We start from the raw sequence: 19,047 nt of genomic DNA, 5'->3' as shown, positions 1-19,047 counted from the left end.
TAGTCTTGCCTCCAGAACAATCATTAAGAAATGGCTGTTGTGACAAGTTAGCAAAAGACTGGATGTGTATCCTTACAAGGATCCAGTGTTTATAGAAGCTGAGGGAAAGGGAAAAATTGCATAACAGAAGCATATCATTATACTGTGCTTTTCTGTAAAGTATCTAAAACACTTACAGTATACATTTTGATGCTTTTAACATTATCTCCATAATGTTTCTATATTCTCAGAGTTGTCTTAGCAAAACTATTATTCCAAATTGTGTATGTATTTGCATCTCACAAAGTTACAGAAAGTGTAATTTCAATAATACTTGAAACTGTAGTGTTAAATCTGAGGATTTGCATGGGGGAGGAGGAGGCTGATGCCTTTGAAGGATTATGCAAATATGAACATTTCTTTGCTGAATGGAATTACAAGGAGCTGTGGTGGCACATGTGTATGAACTGACTATGCAAATCCTTAAATAATCTAATGATTTCAAACTACAAAGAATTAAAGCAAACTTAATATCTTTTTCATTTGTTCGAACTTTGTTCTCATGGATGCAGCACCCAAGTGGGCACGTGAAAATGTATTGTTTTTAGTTTTGGATTTATGGGCTATGCATATTGTGCAAGATGTTGGTCACAGTACAGTTAATTATGTTTTTATATATTGTATTACATATCTCTTAGGTATTAAAACAGTATTGTTAAAATCAGGTATACATTAAGTACTATTTTGTAGAAGTTTTAAACGTGTAACTGGAAACCTAGTTTTCAGTTATGTGAAGAGTTTTAACTAGGATGTTTAGTGTTGGCTGGTGAATGTTTTTCAATTTTATGGGTGATACTATTCCACTCTAAAATGTAAGTGCGGGTGTTTCACCAATCATTTAAACTATTTCCCTGAGTGCTGAATCTTTTTGATTACCCAAAGAATTGTCATGCACATTTGTTCTTTTATTTCTTGATGAATGGAAATCCTTTGGACAATGTCATCATTAAACAGAGATCCATTATTTTGATGTGTGTTTGTCTTTGTTGTTTTGCAGTCTCCTGCGGAACAAGCCAAAGCAAGATTACAGTTGGTCCTCCAGGCTGCTGGTAGGTGATGGTATTGAAGTACTTATTGGTTTCTATTCCTGATGTATCATACATGATATGAAACCATCAGAGACTGAATTTCCTTCACATATTTGTGTAGATGTTTTCAGGAGATGGTTTACATTTTCATTCGGCATGTATTTCTTAGTCGGATAAATAAGCTTTGCCTCACAAAAAATAATGCAATATATTATTTTGTAAAAGCTATTAGTCCCAGATATTTGGCTTGCTGGAACCATGTTCTGAAATTGGTTGTTAAATGATATGAGAAATATCTTTCTTTGGTGGTAAGTTTCATTTTTATATGCTTGCCAAGTTATTGTAACTTTTTTGTAAGTTAAAGTTCAAACAATGTTTGTATAAGTGGAGGGTTCCTGTGGTGCAGAGGTGATATCCCTACCTTTGGGCCAGAACATCTGGGTTCAAGTCTGACATTCCCTCTATGTGTGTCATAAGATATCTGAACAGATTGTGTAAAAATATTAGACTGTATAAGCTCTAAATTTAAAATATGCATTGACTTATAAAAGATGCATTAATGTGATATGTTTTAGCAACATATTCCCCTTTCCCTGATTCAGAAGTGTTTTTACTATTTGCATGTGAGTGTCTACTGATTATCTCAGAAATGCTTTGAAATTATTATCTATTAAAAAAATCAGTATTCTTGAAGCATAAGTAAAACTGTCACATCCTGTTTGGTTTTTATTGCAACAGTCAAGAACTTGTAGTTTGCAACTGTAGTATGTGGACAAATATTTTGTTGCACTACTTCTCATATTTTGGTGAAAACAAACTTCTGTAACTGATATTCTTTAAAGATATGGCAATTTGAACTTGACTTGTGAGTGTGTAGGGTTACATACAGTAAGGTTGAAGAAAGAGTCTAACTGTAGAGTAGGAGCTGGCTCTATTGGCAAGACAGTCACTAGATCACTGCAGGCTGGAGTTGCACCTTGGGGCCCTGTAGAATTGCAGATGCAGCTGACACCATGAACTTTTTCTGGAAATTGAAGATTTTGAGGAACTTGCACTTCCAAGTTATTTTTATTTTTTGCAACTTAAAATTCAAACACCACTTGGAACCCTTTGAAGAAGAACACCCTTAGCTTCCATTAATAGTTTCCATGAGAAGTTAGATTAAAAATCCAATGTGACTTTTCAGTAGCTAACCCTAAACCTAACACACGCTCACACACGCACATATACATGAGCACCACATATAGAGACTCTTCTCAAAACTCCTATATCCCCAGTCCTCTGCCAAAAGCCTCAGAGCAGACCTCCCAATGCAGCACAACTCCATCTTTTCTCCATCCCTCCTCTGGGAGCTGAGAACTCCTTCCCTCCACTTTCCTGAACCCCCATTGGCCCAAAGGTTTCATCACTGCCAGTCTGAACCCATAGCTCCTTACCACCCCTAAACAATGCTAGTTCACCTGGCTCCCGAAACCCTGAAACCAACTGTCACCTCACATTTACCTTCCAAACTTAGTCTTTCACAGTAACTAAGGAATTCTATTGTTGTGCTGCTGGACATTTAAATCTCAGAACAATGCACACTAACTTTGCAAAAAGATGCATAGTTGATTTCCTCTCGCTATCCTATGCTATGGGGGAATTGTGTTAATTTCAGTGATGCTCCGCTTTTTTGAAGGAGCCTGGATCGGAGTGCCTGGCCAGAAATATGGAGTTCAAGAACTAATGAAAAAAGATAGGAACAGAATGGCAACTGGATTGCGATTGTCACTCCATGGACTATTTGAGCCATTGTATACAAAGGTGCATTTTATTTCAGTTAATAAACATTGGAGACCACCATGCAAATGTATTGTGTAGATTTAGTAACCTGAATTTTCAGCAGATTTATATCAAAACAATTATATTATCAAGGCTTAATGCACCCTTAGCTTTTATGCTGAGTACAAAATACTTGGATATGTTATATTTGGTGTAACTTACCTTGAAATTTTCTAGCATTTACTTATATTAATCCAAGGCCCGTACAAAACGCCAACTCGCATGAATTCCTTGAAATTCCAGTTCTACCGGTAGGGGTGTGCTAAAGATTTATGGTTACTTTTGTTCTCATTAGGTCATTAATTATACTTTCTATATCGTGTGGTGCATCTTTATGTCACTAGAATGATTTGCACGAAAATTAGAAAACCTCGTATCCCTGCTTACTGTGTGTCAATAATGTACATGAAGCACAATTTTTTTATGCCGAAGGTGGGACATAGTGTCTGTTTGGTGCTGCCTTTGGATTGAGAGTGGTCATAAGATTTGCACATTTTACATGTTCCTTTATTCCTTCTGGCATACATTAATGAGATTCTCAGAAAATTATGACCAGGTTGCTTTGGTCACCTCTCGGCTAATCAATGTAACTTTTTATGAAACTTTTGAATGCCAGTATATAGATACTCCTTTGCAAAAAACAATTCACAAATCCTTTTTGTTCTGTTTCTTTTGTTTTTACTTTTGCTTGATAAGAAAATTACCAGTGTGGTATGTTTAACGTAGAAAAGTATTAAGAAAGATTTACATGCCACGTCTCCTGAATTTTTAATTTTGTTAAACCAGGTACTTTCTCGATTACATATGAAAACAAGCAGTGAATTCCAATCTTGGCATCATGTTGGGTGCTTACTTTGTGTTTCTCTGATGATGTAAAAGCAGTTAAACTCTCAAATTTATTAATTTGATTCTGTCAAATTTGTGTGTTGAGTTTTCTGTATTTCATGGCATAAGATATTGTATCACATATATCTGTAAGGAAAATAAGGTACTAATCATCAGAGGCCATAGTAAGCAGGAGATAATTTCATCATGCCCCAACAATGTTTTTGTGTACCATGGTGCCAACTACTGACAGGAACATTCTCTAACTCTCTTTGCAGCACCTGATATGAATTAGCTCTGACTAAATGAGGCACTAACTTGTTGTAAGATCAACAAAGGGAAAACGTAGTTCGTGTCAGCCTTTGTTCGGTTAGCTCAGTTGGATGTATAGCCAGTAAGTGATGCCTACAGTGCAGGTTTAATTCCTGTGCTGGCTGAGGTAACCATGAAGAACTTTCCTTCTCCATCTTTCTCCTTGCCTGAGATGTGGTGATTCTCGAGTTAAGCCACCACCAGTTGTCTCTTTCTAATGAGAGAGCAACACTATGGTCTTGTAGGGCTAAAGCAGCTTTCACCTATTATCATACTAGTGTTATATATCTTCCATGGCTTCCTGCAATTTTCACAGCAATTAAAAACTTAAAAGTTTAAAATTCACCAAAGACCATAATTAGTTCTGGTCCCAACAATATGCATTGCTTGCCCCTGAATATTACAAGACTCCTGACTCTTGTAAGAGAAAATGAGGTCTGCAGATGCTGGAGATCAGAGATGGAAATGTGTTGCTAGAGAAGCGCAGCAGGTCAGGCAGCATCCAGGGAACAGGAGAATCGATGTTTTGGGCATAAGCCCTTCTTCAGGAATGAGGAAAGTGTGTTCAGCAGGTTAAGATAAAAGGTAGGGAGGAGGGACTTGGGGGAGGGGTTTTGGAAATGCGATAGGTGGAGGGAGGTCAAGGTGAGGGTGATAGGCCGGAGTGGGGTGGGGGTGGAGAGGTCAGGAAGATGATTGCAGGTTAGGAAGGCGGTGCTGAGTTCAAGGGATTTGACTGAGACAAGGTGGGGGGAGGGGGAATGAGGAAACTGGAGAAATCTGAGTTCATCCCTTGTGGTTGGAGGGTTCCCAGGCAGAAGATGAGGCGCTCTTCCTCCAACTGTCGTGTTGCCATGGTCTGGCGATGGAGTCGTCCAAGGACCTGCATGTCCTTGGTGGAGTGGGAGGAGGAGTTAAAGTGTTGGGCTACGGGGTGGTTGGGTTGGTTGGTCCAGGTGTCCCAGAGGTGTTCTCTGAAACGTTCCGCAAGTAGGTGGCCTGTCTCCCCAATATAGAGGAGGCCACATCGGGTGCAGCGGATGCAATAGATGATGTGTGTGGAGGTGCAGGTGAATTTGTGGGGGATATGGAAGTGTCCCTTGGGGTCTTGGAGGGAAGTAAGGGGGGAGGTGTGGGCACAAGTTTTGCATTTCTTGCGGTTGCAGGGGAAGGTGCCGGGAGTGGAGGTTGGGTAGGTGGGGGGTGTGGACCTGACGAGGGAGTCACGGAGGGAGTGGTGTTTTCGGAACGCTGATAGGGGAGGGGAGGGAAATATATCCCTGGTGGTGGTGGTGAGGAAAAAGCAGCAAGGAATGGCATGAAATGAATTGCTCCTTTGGAGGCCAAAATGGACACAACTGGTCAAGGACCTCGTACTGTGCTGTAGTTGTTCTGTGATTCTGTATTTATATATCTGGTTACATTGAGTGCTTGTATTTCTATAGTTCTCCAATTATTGTCTCAAGGCAAAGCTTTCAAGATCCTGATGTTAGATAACAGCATTGAACAATGGTTCATGCCAAAGTCCTCTTGAAGGTGCCTCAGGGACATTGAGGATCAGGCTACCTTACTTTGAACTAATTTAAGCATTGTAATGCCTTAAAAAGATCCTGTTATTGCTAGGCAGCCCAGCCCTCTGCCATGATTCTATCCTATCTTGAAAGTTTTTTGAGTGTAACCTTTCCACCTTGCCAAAGCCAGGATTTCAGGACCTTGCTTTTTGTTGGTTGTAATTGAGCATGTTCCCTGAGAGCTCATCTGATCCTTGTCTGGTAGCTTGTTTTCTTCAGAGTCAAAGGTCAACAACACCAGGTTATAGTCTAACAGATTTATTTGAAAGCACAAGCTTTTGGAGCCTCACTCCTCCTGCAGGTGCTGGTTACCTGTTGGACTATAACCTCGTGCCTTGTGATTTTTGACCTTGTTCAACCCAGTCCAACACCGGCACCTCCAAATCTTGTTTTCTTCAAGTTGGGGTGTCTCCTTTCTTACGTATTGCTGATGTATATTACCAAATAGCTAAGTGGTGGAGGTTAGAACCGGACTCAATCTTTAAGTGCTGTCTATTGCATTTATTTTTAAAGATTACAGCAATGCACTTCTGAACCTAACAACCAAATTTTCAATCTCTTCCTACATTTTGGAGATCAAACTAATCTCCAACCAACAACTTCACCATTTGCTCCCAAAAGACTTCTTGATAATCAGGATCAAGACAGTTACTAGGGAGCAATTTTATTTACCTCACTGTCATATGTTTTATGCATAATTTGGCATTGATTATGTATCCCTTTCAAGGCAGATCTTTAAGCAAAACATGGTTCGGACATTGACTGCAATCATTGCTACCACAACAAATGTTTCTTCTTTTCTGGTGTGCAGAAACGTTTAGATGAAATGCTGACCCACTAGTAAAGAAATATGGTGTAATACTGATTGAAGAGTCTTGCATATTTTCAAAGACATTCCCAATTTTCAAGCAAGTGGGCATACACAAGTAGCTTCATCATCAGTAACAGGCCCAGATTGGCTGGGTATAGTGACTTCAGCATTGGCAATGATGTGTACTATTCTCTCAGCCACATGGGTAACGTGGCAGTAATTTACTGTGTAATCATTTGCTGATTTGATGACTCTGGAAGTCAGAAATTTCATGGTATTGACATGGCTGCAAAGGAGAAAGAGGATCAATGTGCATATCACGGGATTATTGGCAGCTGCATACAAAATGGCAAGTACTTGGGAGGTACTATTCTCTGGCTGTGTACTAATATTTTCCAATCTCTTTTGGACATGCTGAGACCTCATCCTGGGCTCAGCATGTTTTTCACTCTTTTTGTGTGTTTGCTTCTTGCACTACCTGTCCCACTGTGTTCATGCTGCCATTATTAGCAAGAAAAAGATAATTAATTATACATGAATACATGGCCGCTTGGGTGGCATGTGATTGGTAATCTGGCACTTTTGTTTAGCCCACTGCAAACCACAAGGAGTTAATTACTTCAAGAAGGAGAAAATAATGCGTAAAAAATGTGAAACACCTCATTAACATGCATACTTCTTGTTCCTCCTTTATAAATTGCAGCTAATTTTCTGTCACCTTGATAGTGATTTCTGTTGCCTTGGTATTATCTTAGAAAGCTGAATTTTTTTTTGCAAAATTACTGTGCACAATCAATGCATTAGTTTTATTTATACATGTTAAGGATACTATCAATGTTAACTGCAAAAGCAACTGAAAGAAAAATGTTTGCGTTGAAATATGGTATCTGATTGAACGCAATTTTTGTTGACTAATCTGGCTGAACTTGCAATGTATGTATGCTTTTGTCTCAGTTCTTCATTCCACCCTCAAAGGGAAAAAAAAACTTACCAGTAAAGCAATGGAACAGCATTGTGGTCATGCCTTAAATTGTATATACAACTTGCAGTACTTTTAATATATTTTGAAGTGTATAATTACAAAATAGATGTGACGGTTGTGAGCTGAATGGTACAATTTGTTTAATTTGCATGGAACTGTCAGCATTTATTTCTTAACCTAACTCTCCAAAATATGATAAAGCTACTATGGGTTATATATCATCCTAGTCCTGAATCTGAGAGATTCAAATGAAATATATAAAGTGTGGCATCTTATTTTTAAAGTGAAAAATTGAAGGAGATAATGGATCACATACACTCTTAAGTAGGAAACAAAAACCTGTTTCAGTTGGGAAAAAAAAATTTGGTATTTGAATTTCCCTTTTGTGACCTTAATTTAAGCATTCTGGATTACAAACTCAGCCACACAAACATTGACTATTTAGTTCTTCTCTGAAGATAGAAGGGCCCAGAAGTTGTTTCAGCAAATGTCATTAATACCCAAGGGATAATTATGTATTTACAGTGATCATTTTCTGCATTGTCTTTCATAGCTATTTTGTTTAAAACAGTTCAAAATTTACTGAAAACCAGCGTCTAGTGGTATTTCTTCAAATCTTAAATTTAGGAAGCAATTTAATTTTGATCCAAATTGTGCATTGATAGCGCAGTAAATAAAGATGATTGGTATATGTTTTATTAAAATGCCCTGACTTACAAAGATACTAAAGAAATGTTACATAATGTATTGAATTTTTGGTTTCATTGTAAAATGCAGATTTATTTAACAATAAGTGGAAGTTAATGAGAACCATGTTATTACTTGGAAGCAAACATTGGGAATCTTATTTTAAGGATAGGTTTGCTTAGATACATTAAATCCAATTGGAAGTTGCTAATGGCAAATATTTGAATCGCAGGAGCAATTTGCACTGTGCTATTTTACTGGCATAATTTAATGGGATCCAATCGAAACAATAAAGTAATGTTAATTGAATCTGGTTAGCTTGGTGTTTATATTGTACATCACAACTGACATAATAGGAATTGTGTTATTGTTTACATTTTTGCATAGTCACCTAATACTATGGGGACATTCAGTAGGTGCAGCCTCGAGAAGCTCGTTTCTCGGATGAGTGTTTAATAAGATCAAAGGCCATAATAGGGTATGTCATTGGCACATAGAAGCAATCGATGTATTTTTATGGTTGAATCGAAGACAGTTACATGTTCAGGTTGGAGTGGAGTTCTCATTCTGTGGAGTGAGATGTGCAGCTTTGATGGACGCAAGCCTGCTCTACATGTGGCTAATTTTTAATGTCACTTTGTCATCAGAGCAAAATACAGGATCTGCACTGCACCAGATCAAACTCAAAGCATAAATGACGCTGCCTCCTAGATTTAATGTACACAGGATCAGATTTTTATTTGATGACTTCGGTTTAGCTACTTTTGCATCAGCGTCTATCTGAAACTGGTTTCTATCACTGAAGCAATGGCAGTATAATTGCAGCCTTAATTAATAGAGACAACTGGGAGAAGTTTTCTTATCATGACAGAGTTTTTTTTCTTTATGGTGTATGAGATCACTGTTCCATTTTAAAAAATTTTCTACTTGATGGAAAAAATGGCAAGCATTATTTATTTTTATGATTAATGTTCACTTTTTGAGGAGAGATGTCTTATATTTACAGTAGTCATTTGAAACATGAGCAGCAAACCAAGCAAGTATTTTTTTTTCCTTGAAATATATTTACTTGTACTAAGAACCAGATGTTTTATTTACATAGTGCCTTTCCCTATTTCTGGTTGCCTGAAATATTTCACAATGAACAGATATTTTTTGAATGTTGTCACTTGCAGATGAACACAACAGCAAATTGCACAAAGTAGGTTTCCACAAGTAAAAAGTGAGATAAGTGGACAGTAAATCTATATTTAGTAGTGATGATCAAGTAAAACATTGTTGGTCGGTGCACCGACTGAATTTTCTGCTCTTGTCAAATAGCATCATGAGAACTTCTCGATTCACCATAATTTATTTGTTGGTATGGGCATTATTTTTTATTGGATTTTAAGATTCTGCCATTTAGTATCAGAGTGGAGTCACGTATAGGTCAGATGGGTCAGATTTTTGATCCGACTTTCATAATTTTTTGCTAGTGCTAATTCAAAAGTTACAAGTTGCATCAAATTCAATTTCTTAATTTGCTATGGCATTTACAACTTTTGGGTTGCTGATTTAGTATGATCACTTAAGATTAATCTAAGAGTTAGAGCTGAAAATGTGTTGCTGGAAAAGTGCAGCAGGTCAGGCAGCATCCAGGGAACAGGAGAATCGACGAAGAAGGGCTTATGCCCGAAACGTCGATTCTCCTGTTCCCTGGATGCTGCCTGACCTGCTGTGCTTTTCCAGCAACACATTTTCAGCTCTGATCTCCAGCATCTGCAGACCTCACTTTCTCCTAATCTAAGAGTTATCCAGGCAATCCAGCAGCCCTTCAGAACTGCACGGAAGTGTCTGTTTTAGCATAAGATGATTTACTCAAAACCTGGAGAGGATGGTGGTGGATGGTTAGAATATGCAATATTTTGACCAGCTGGGATTGCTAACATTGAGCCAAATTGACACTTTACCTGCAAGCTCATTATGGTTTATGTTGTGTAACCATATGAGACCAGATGATCAACCAACAACTAATTTGAGAAAAGTTATCATCTTGGTTTCCCAATACTGACGTGTTTCTGATGTATTTAAATAATTCTGTTCTTATTGTTGATCATGTTAGGGCTGTTGATTTTATGTTGAGTTATCACCTTCATATCTATTACAGATTAGACAAAGTAAGATGCAGCCCCATGTCTAGTATCTTCAACTATTAGCAACTTTTCTACTGTTGGAATTTTACTTTGGATCTGGACTTAATGTGGTGTGAAGTATTGATCATAGATGTCTCATAGCTAGTGGAAATCAATTTCCTGTAAACTTTGTGGTTTATCATACAAAGGGCATTCAGGTGCAGTGTTCAACATTTTTGTTGTGTGTGTGAGTGATTTAAATAGCATGAATGGGATAACATCACGAACCTTCCTGAACAAGCATAAATCATAAACTCCATGAAGTGTTAAATGACCTCTAACCTGCATTAGTGACACTTCCAGTCTCTACCTCAGTGTTCCCTTGGCAGTAGCCATAGTAACAGCAACAAACCAATATAAAGAAAAAGGGTAAGAATACATGACATAAATATAAAACTAAAATATAATGACATGATAAAGGGTTAATTAATGAATGAAGACAAGAGCACATGAAATTGTACTAGACTTCTGAAACCTCGAACAAAGTCTGACCACACATGATATAACCTTGAATTTCAACTTTCCCATTTTCTCAATCACACTTTAAAACGCCTCGAGAATGTTAACACCATTTATTACTTGGTGTCATTTTAGTGTGGTATCTGTAAAATGTATAATCTTTGATTATTATGCAGAATTTTCATTTCTAATTTGGAATTGGCTTTTTTTTAAACTTTGTGTCTCACAGAGCAGCATGCAACCAAATACTTTGAAAATGTTGTATCACGGGTCTTAACTTGTATTGCACTTATTTGTTGTAGACGATAAAAATACACAGATAAAATGAATATATCAATTGGGTAATGCTACAGAACTTTATAGTTTCTGTTTGAGAAAATAACTACTGTTGCCAATCCAAGCTTTGTTTCCCTTATACTTTATAACAATCTGATTTGAAAATCATATCATTCCTTCACTTTGCCAATCATCCTTCTTTTGAAGATAATCCGATTCAGATTTTTGCCATACTTGTGCTCAGTAATGTAATATACTGTATGTATACTGCAAATATTTTTCTACATTAGAATTCCAGTGATTTTTCCTGCTTTGTGTGTGAAAGGGTAGGATTTGAAACAAAGACCTGCAAAATTCTTAACCCTTTGCTGAAACTTATTTTTCTACATCATTGTTACAAATGAAAATAATTTTATATAACTGGAGCAGTATAAGTATGAATGTTGCTCATTTACGTACACATTTTTTGCCTTCATTTACCTTTATTTCTCATTTTGTTCAAAGGAGAATATGACTGAAAATCTGGCTTTCCCAAGCAGATGTTAAGCACATAGAAGTTGAATGTTAATGTTACAAAACTGATGCCATAAGCTGTAGAAAGCTGAGTTGCACATGGCTACTTGGACTTGGATCCTGTTTTGTGTCTCTGGAGAGGTTTAAAGCAGGGCCCTTTTCTAATGTCACACTATATGGACTCTCTCAAGTCAGTATGAAGCAGATCATCCCTCAGCTTAAAGCTCTTCAGCTTTTGTTATTAGACTCTGTAGACCTGTAATTAGGCCTCCTGGCAAGCCTTGCAGGGCAGTTAATGGTCATATGGGGTTTGTGACGGGCAGACTTTCTTTGTATAAATCTAGTGTAAAGATGTATTTATGGGTCACTTCCTGCCAGGTCCATGCTTTGTCCTTATGCCCCAATAGCTGACAGAGAGCAGGTTCCCTTGACCATGGACAGTTCAGTTTGCTGCTCAATATCTTCTTAGCTAATCCCAAGTGTAAACAGAGGATTTAGTGAAGCTTCTGTCACTTAAAACTGCCAAACCATGAGGGTGTTCAGTGATTTATTTCCTTGAATCCTTTGAAAAACTTTTCAAAGTCTAATATATTTCCTGAGTTTTTATTATTCTAAGATGGAATTTAACTTAATTTTGGCATCTTTGAAATGCAGTTGGAGAAATCTGCAGTTAAATCACATTTTCAGTTCAGTATTTCACTGTCACACAAAACATGATCTTTCAGTTTAATTGAATGTTGAAATAAAAGAAACTCCCCAAGTAAGTGGCATATGTACGTTTATTTTATAGAACATTTTATTTATGGTTAATTCATTTGAGAAATGGAAAGTCGTCAGATTTTCCCTAATACCTACACAGTAAATAAGAGCATTAAGCGATCTGAACTCTGCAGGAGTCTGAACTTCGAAATGGCCCTTGACAGATGTGGCAGAGGAGACCACATACATAGACTGTATCATTTTACTCTGGTGGAACTAATTGGATCACTCTTCACTTTCAGAGGCCTAGGCTTATTATAAGAACTGTTTTAAAAATAAAAGAGGATCCCATTCAGCCAATCTGTATGTGGGAAGATATGGAGAACAAAAAAATTACTGACAGGTGGCTACATATGTGAAACGTGTGAAAATCTGCCTTTTGGCAATATTCTAATTTCAGTATTTAGTTGTGTTTGTGAAGAGTTCTCACTCGGCTATTTATAGTTTTCATTATATTTGTGACATTTGTTTAACACATTTGTGCATAGTAGCATATCTAAACCAAACATGATCTCATGTGGCAAAATTTATACTCTGGCTTAAATCAGAAATGACCAAATTGTTTTGCTTGGTGTAAGTTGTATTTTTCGCTAAATGTCTGGAAGGATGAAGTTGCAAGCATCGTCCAAAAAATGTTAGTTAATTTTTATTCATCCCTGATGATTTCATTGTGATATATAGTGTTTCATCGTATATTCCTTAAATTTCAATTTGGGCTAATTAAATAAAAATATAGTGCCTGTCTCTAATAGACCAATCTGTTGCACATGTTCTGCTGTGTATTAGGACAAGGTTAACCTCTTAAGTATACTCATTTGCCATGTAATACGGAGCATGTTCTTTGATGTGTGATATTCCACATGTAAAATAGTGGCTTAAAATACTTGATCCATAGTGTGAAAAATGATTGTTAGGATGGCTGGTAGCCAAATATTATACTCCTGAAAATAATGAGAGTGCAAGAATGCATATTGTCTTGATTTGAGGTATGTTGTTATGTTCTAATGGTTCCATTATTCATTCATCAGAAAGGATGTATAATAATAATTTTTCAATTAATGTTTTTGCTCTGGCAATAAGCTAAAAAAATCACTTGTAAACTGAATTATGCAGAATCTTGCACATAAACAAAAGCAAAATATATTAGCTATGAAGTCTGAAAAAAAACGGGTAACTTGGCAGCACTCAGCAGGCCAGACAGCATCTGTGGTGAGAAAAAAAACAAAAAGGATGTTTCATCTTGATGATTTTCTATTAAAAGAGCAATGACCTGAAACATATAACCCCTTTATTTCCCCATATTTGCTGTCTCACCTGCAGAGTATTTATAGCATTTTTTCGTGTGAATAAATTGCTTCAGTTTTCAATATGGATGACTTGGTGGCTCAGTGGCTAGCACTGGTGCCCCACAGCACCAGGGACCTGGGTTCAATTCCAGCCTTAGGCAAGTGCAGACTCAATGGCCTCTTTCCATATAGTAGGGATTCTATGATTCTTAACTTATTAAAACCAAATAACTTTCAAACTTTTTTTCTATTAGTTTATAGTTATGCAAAATTGTTTGAGAAAATAAGTCTCCCTTCTCTGTAAACTGAAGATGTGTTATGTAAAATTGGGGCTTATGGCATAGTCTTAACATTATTGCAGAAAATCAAAACTTATGATATGGACAGCATATTGGCATGTGTAGAAGATTAGTTAACAAACAGTGACCTTAAATGAGTAATTTTCTCGCTGAAATGATTTAATGAGTAGTGTTCTGCAAGGATCAGTGCTGGCGCCTTAATCTTTTACAATTTATTTAAATTACTTTGATGAAGGAACCGATATATGGTTGTAAAATTTGCTGATGCCACAAAGATAGGTAAGAAAGTGAAAAGGGCATAAAGGAAGCTATCCATAAAGGGATATGGATAGATTATGTCAGTGGGCGAGGATCTGGCAGATGAAGTGTTAAGTGAGAAAATATGAAACCATTCATTTTTGTAGGAAAAATGTCAAAAAGCAGCATATTATCTAAATGATGAGGGATTGCAAGAGCTCTGTGATGCAGAGGGACCTCTGTGTCCTCGTGCATGATTTGCAAAATGTTAGTATCCAGGTAGAATGAGTCAGTGAGAAAATTAATAGAATAGTTTCATTTATTGTGGGCACAATTGAATATAGACTTAGGAAGGTTAGACGTCAATTCTACATGGCACCAATGTGACCACATCTGGAGAACTGCATACAGTACTGGTTTCCTTATTTAAAAAAGAATGCAAATGGATTGGAAGAAATTGAGGAAGGATAAACCGGGTTAATAATTGGAAAGAGTGTGTTGTCTTAAAAGGCAAGGTTGGATAGGCTAGGTTTGTATCTGCTAGAGTTTAGAAGAGGAAGAGGCAATTTTATTGAAACTTATAAGATCATGACCCTTCAGAAGAATGGAGAACCAGGGGCTCACCAAGGCAGACATGGGTAGACTCTTTGTAAACAAGGGGTGAAAACTCATGAAGGCTTTATGGAGTTGAGTTACAAACAGATCACCTCTAATCTTAAGTGGCAGAGCAGGCACATGGGGGACATTTCCTCTGATGCTCTGAACTCATATGATATCTGAGCTGCCTGACCTTGATAATGGAAGATGTTGGTGTTTCACACATACAGCAGGTAATGCTTTATCTTCTGTTTCCACCAACATCGAGGCAAATCTAGACTGGCTGGAGGAGAAAAATGGTTCAGGAAGGCAAATAACTCAGTCCCTTGCTGTGAAAGGTTCCAGATTTTACTCAGGGTATAATATCAACTGTTACTAAATTACTGGCCTCCACATACAACTTGTATTTAGAAGATCCTTGGTATCCCAAATCAGGTATTAGTCTTGACTCAGCTTTAGAGTTCCTGCCCTGAATCAGAAAGTTGTGATTTCTCACTTCAGAGATTTGAACACATCATCAAGTGCAGTCATGAGGGAGTTGTACAATTGAAGGTGCTGTCTTTCATGCAAGGCATTAAGTGAAGGCCTCATCAGTTCTCTTGGAATGTAAATTATACCACAGCATCATCCGAAGAGTAAAACTAAATTTCTTCCAAAATCCAATCCATCATTTATCCTCCATACCATTACTAAAACTATACAACCTGATAATTTATTTAATTGATATTGGAGAGCAAGCTTTTTGAAAATTGTCTGGTATGTCTTGCTTATTATGACCATGATGACACCCCAAAAATATTCATGGCAATGAAATATCTTGGGATGGGTTACAGTCACAAAAGGTGCTATAAAGTTGTATGTTTTTTTTTCTATTGAACTTAGCGCCAGTTCTGCACATATAGAAATGAACGTTTGTGCAAAAGTGAAGGTCAGGCTATCAACATAGCTGAAACAGGCAGAGGAGGATTTGAGGATTTTGTGTTAAACCTACTTTGATGCTGATTTCTGCATTTCTTTCGTGCATTTTCTATTTCAACCTTGCCGACAGTGCAACATCACTCTGGATCTATGATCTTTATCTTTGCCTTTAGGTGTTAACCAAAGGAAATAATGTATTTTTCTCATTGAGAATCCCCATTAGCCGGGTTGTGATTCTGAAAAAGGGCTCTGCAGGGAGGTCAGATTGAGGATGCTCCAGTAGGGTATCTCCAGCAGATGAAGATATGTCCTTCACAGATCGTCTCAACATCTTCGATGCTCGTTTTGAGCAGAATTTTGGTGGAGAGGTGACACCTTTTCCAACAAGTCCTGACGAACCTATCCCAACATTCACTGCATCAGAGGTCAGATCAGTTTTCCTTCGTGTGAATCCAAGGAAAGCGATGGGACCAGACGGAGTACCAGGCCGTGCATTCGGAGCATGCACAGATCAACTGGCAGAGGTCTTCTCAGACATCTTCAACCTCTACCTGCAGCAGGCCGCTGTTCCTGCCTGTTTCAAGAGGGCCAACATCATCCCTATGCCTAAGAAGGCTCATGCAGCATGTCTCAACGACTACCACCCAGTGGCCCTAACATTGTTGGTCATGAAGTGCTTTGAAAGGCTGGTCATGGCATTAATCAACTCCAGCCTCTCCATTATTCTTGACCCACTCCAATTTGCCTATTGGACTAACAGATTCATGTCAGATGCCATATCACTTTAATCCTCCCTAGGACATCTTGAGACCAAGAACAGCTACGGAAGAATCCTACTCATGGACTACAGTGCAGTCTTCAACACTATTATCTCCTCGAGAATGATTACTAAACTTAGTGATCTCGGACTAAGCCCCACTCTCTGAAACTGGATCCTCAGTCTCCTGACTCACAGGCCACATAGTGAAGATTGAGGACAATATTTCATCCTCATTAGCACTCAACAATGGAGCCCCCCAGGGGTGAGTACTCAATCCCCTACTGAACTCACTTTATAACATGACTGCATCGCCAAATAACAGACTAATGCCATTTACAAGTTCACTGATGACACCACCAGAAGTCGTTCGAATCTCAGATGGTGACGAAACAGACTACAGCCGGGAGGTGGAAGACCTGGAAAAATGATGCACTGAGAACAACCTAGCTCTCAATGCCAACAAAACCAAGGAACTTATTGACTTTTGGTGGGATGTCACTCTTGCCCTAACTCCCCCCCCCCCCCCCCCCCAAACACGCACACGCACATTAACAGCATAGAGGTGGAATGAGTGGAGAGTGTCAAGCTCCTAGGAGTGGTCATCCACAACAAGCCTTCTTGGTCTCTTCATGTGGACGCACTGGTTACAAAGGCCAACAATGTCTCTTCTTCTTCAGGCAGCTGAGGAAATTTGGCATGATGGTGAATACCCTTGCCAAGTTTTATAGGTGTGCCATCGAGAGCATTCTGTCTGGATGTATGGCAACTGTACCATTCAAGATTGGAGACTGTTACAGAGAGTGGTGAACTCGGCCCGGGCAATCACATAGGCCTACTTTCCATCTAGAGAATCTATCTACCAGGCCCGCTGTCAATGAAAGGCTATGAGCATTCTTAAAGATGCATCCTACTCTGGCAATGTTTTTCTACAACCTCTACCATCGGGAGAAGGTACAGAAGCCTGAACACATGCACCAGCTGGCTTCATAACAGTTTCTACTCGACTGTTGTTAGAATTCTAAATGGACTCACAAACGCTTAACATTTGCATTCGTTTTTGCTTTTGTTGCTGTTTACCCATTATTTACTATCTATGCTGCCTAACTATGTGATCTGCCTGTATTGCTCACAAGCGAATGCTTTTCATTGTACTTCGGTACATGTGACAATAAATTCAACTCATTTCAATTCAGTTAAATTCTGGCACCCACTTACAGGCATCCATGCTCCTATACTCCTTGTCAATCAGCAGTGCTAGAAAAAAAAACTGTATTTCTCTCAGGAGGCAGATCAAATGTGCTAACTGCTTGCTCAACCTCATCTTGCTTGACCTCTGCCCGAGGCACCATAGACCAATGTCAAAGACACAACAGCCTTCAACTGCTATGTCACTGACACCTTTCACGCTGCTTTAAGAGATAAATGTTACATCAGCCACCCAATTGTTCATGCAAGTAATTGAAGAATTGATGGCCAAAGCTCACCATTTAATAACCATTGTAATGATATGCAGTATCACCCTGAGATGTTGTTAAATTTTAAGGTGGAGCATGATTTTCCCAGCATGTAAATTGGAATTAACCACACCTACGTTGCCTGGCTTGCTGCATTTCAGAATATCAAACGGAAACGGATTTTACTCCATCTAATATGTGATTGTAAGATATTGCATAAGAATGCTTGTTCACCATGAAAATCTTGTGAAGTGTTCTTTTTACAGTAAGTGGTTAGATGTACTGTTTCTGCAAATAACAACATCCTTAGGCTGCTTGAAGAATATCATGAAGAGGTTGTTGTATTCACCCTGTGCATTGAATTGTTGGGGCAACTTTCACTTTGGGAGGATGCTGTTGTTGTTTGTCCACAGTCCCCGAAGAGTCCAAGCTATATTGAAGGATTGGCCTCATTTCCGTGATCCTAGGAAGCAATGAGTTCCTTTTGAATGCGTGCAATTTATTCATTGGTCAAGTTGGGCAAAAATTCTGGTGGCTTCATTGAGGGACTTCATTAGCAAAATCAGCCTGGCAATGCACTAACTGAATTTTGCAGAGGCAAAAGGCACATTCTTGCTTTTGTTCCCCTGAAGACTTATTGAAAACAACCCAGGAATTTATCACGTTTTAGAGTGGTTATATTTAGTGAACTAGTTGCCCGCTACCAATAATCAGAACAGAAATTTGCTGCAAATGCTCTGCAGGTTGGACAGCAGAAACAGAGTGAACAGAACTGATGAAAGATGAGCGACTTGAAACATTAATCCCAGTTTCCTCCATCTGCAGTGAAGAAAGTTATCTAAGATTACAAAGAGATCTTGATCGATTGGGTCAATAGGCCAAGGAGTGGCAGTTGGAGGTTAATTTGAATAAATGCAAAGTATTGTATTTTGGCAAAACAAACAAGGGCAGGACTTATACAATTAATGGCAGGTCCTTGGGGTAGTCTGGTAGAAGACAGTGACGTAGGGGTTCAGGTGCATAATTCTTTGAAATTTGCAACATAGGTCGATAAGGTGATTAAGAATGCATTTACTGTGCTTGCCTGCATTGCTCAGACTTTTGTGTGTAGGAAGTGGAATGTCATCTTGGGGTTACATAGGATATTTGTGAGGCCTGTTCTGGAGTACTGTGTGCAGTTCTGGTCATCCTGCCGTCGGAAGGATATTATTAAATTTGAGAACGTTCAAAACAGATTTACTA

At 38.3% G+C, this 19,047-nt stretch overlaps 1 protein-coding gene across 9 annotated transcripts in view; it reads left to right on the top strand.

Moving 5' to 3' along the window:
* rsrc1 (arginine/serine-rich coiled-coil 1) overlaps positions 1 to 19,047 on the top strand; it is a 480,289-nt gene that overhangs the window by 259,943 nt on the left and 201,299 nt on the right. For all 9 annotated transcript variants that reach the window (XM_087993658.1, XM_087993663.1, XM_087993660.1 and 6 more), the window contains one exon: positions 1,037 to 1,088. In XM_087993658.1, coding sequence (XP_087849784.1) covers positions 1,037 to 1,088 — 52 coding nt within the window. The remainder of the gene's footprint in view (positions 1 to 1,036; positions 1,089 to 19,047) is intronic.

Source organism: Chiloscyllium plagiosum, unplaced genomic scaffold, assembly GCF_037043375.1.
Source record: "Chiloscyllium plagiosum isolate Xiang-an unplaced genomic scaffold, Cpla_swu_hap1 HiC_scaffold_13, whole genome shotgun sequence".
Classification (NCBI taxonomy): Eukaryota; Metazoa; Chordata; class Chondrichthyes; order Orectolobiformes; family Hemiscylliidae; genus Chiloscyllium; species Chiloscyllium plagiosum.
Note: the sequence above shows the minus strand (reverse complement) of the source record. Positions and strands in the feature narration are given on the sequence as shown.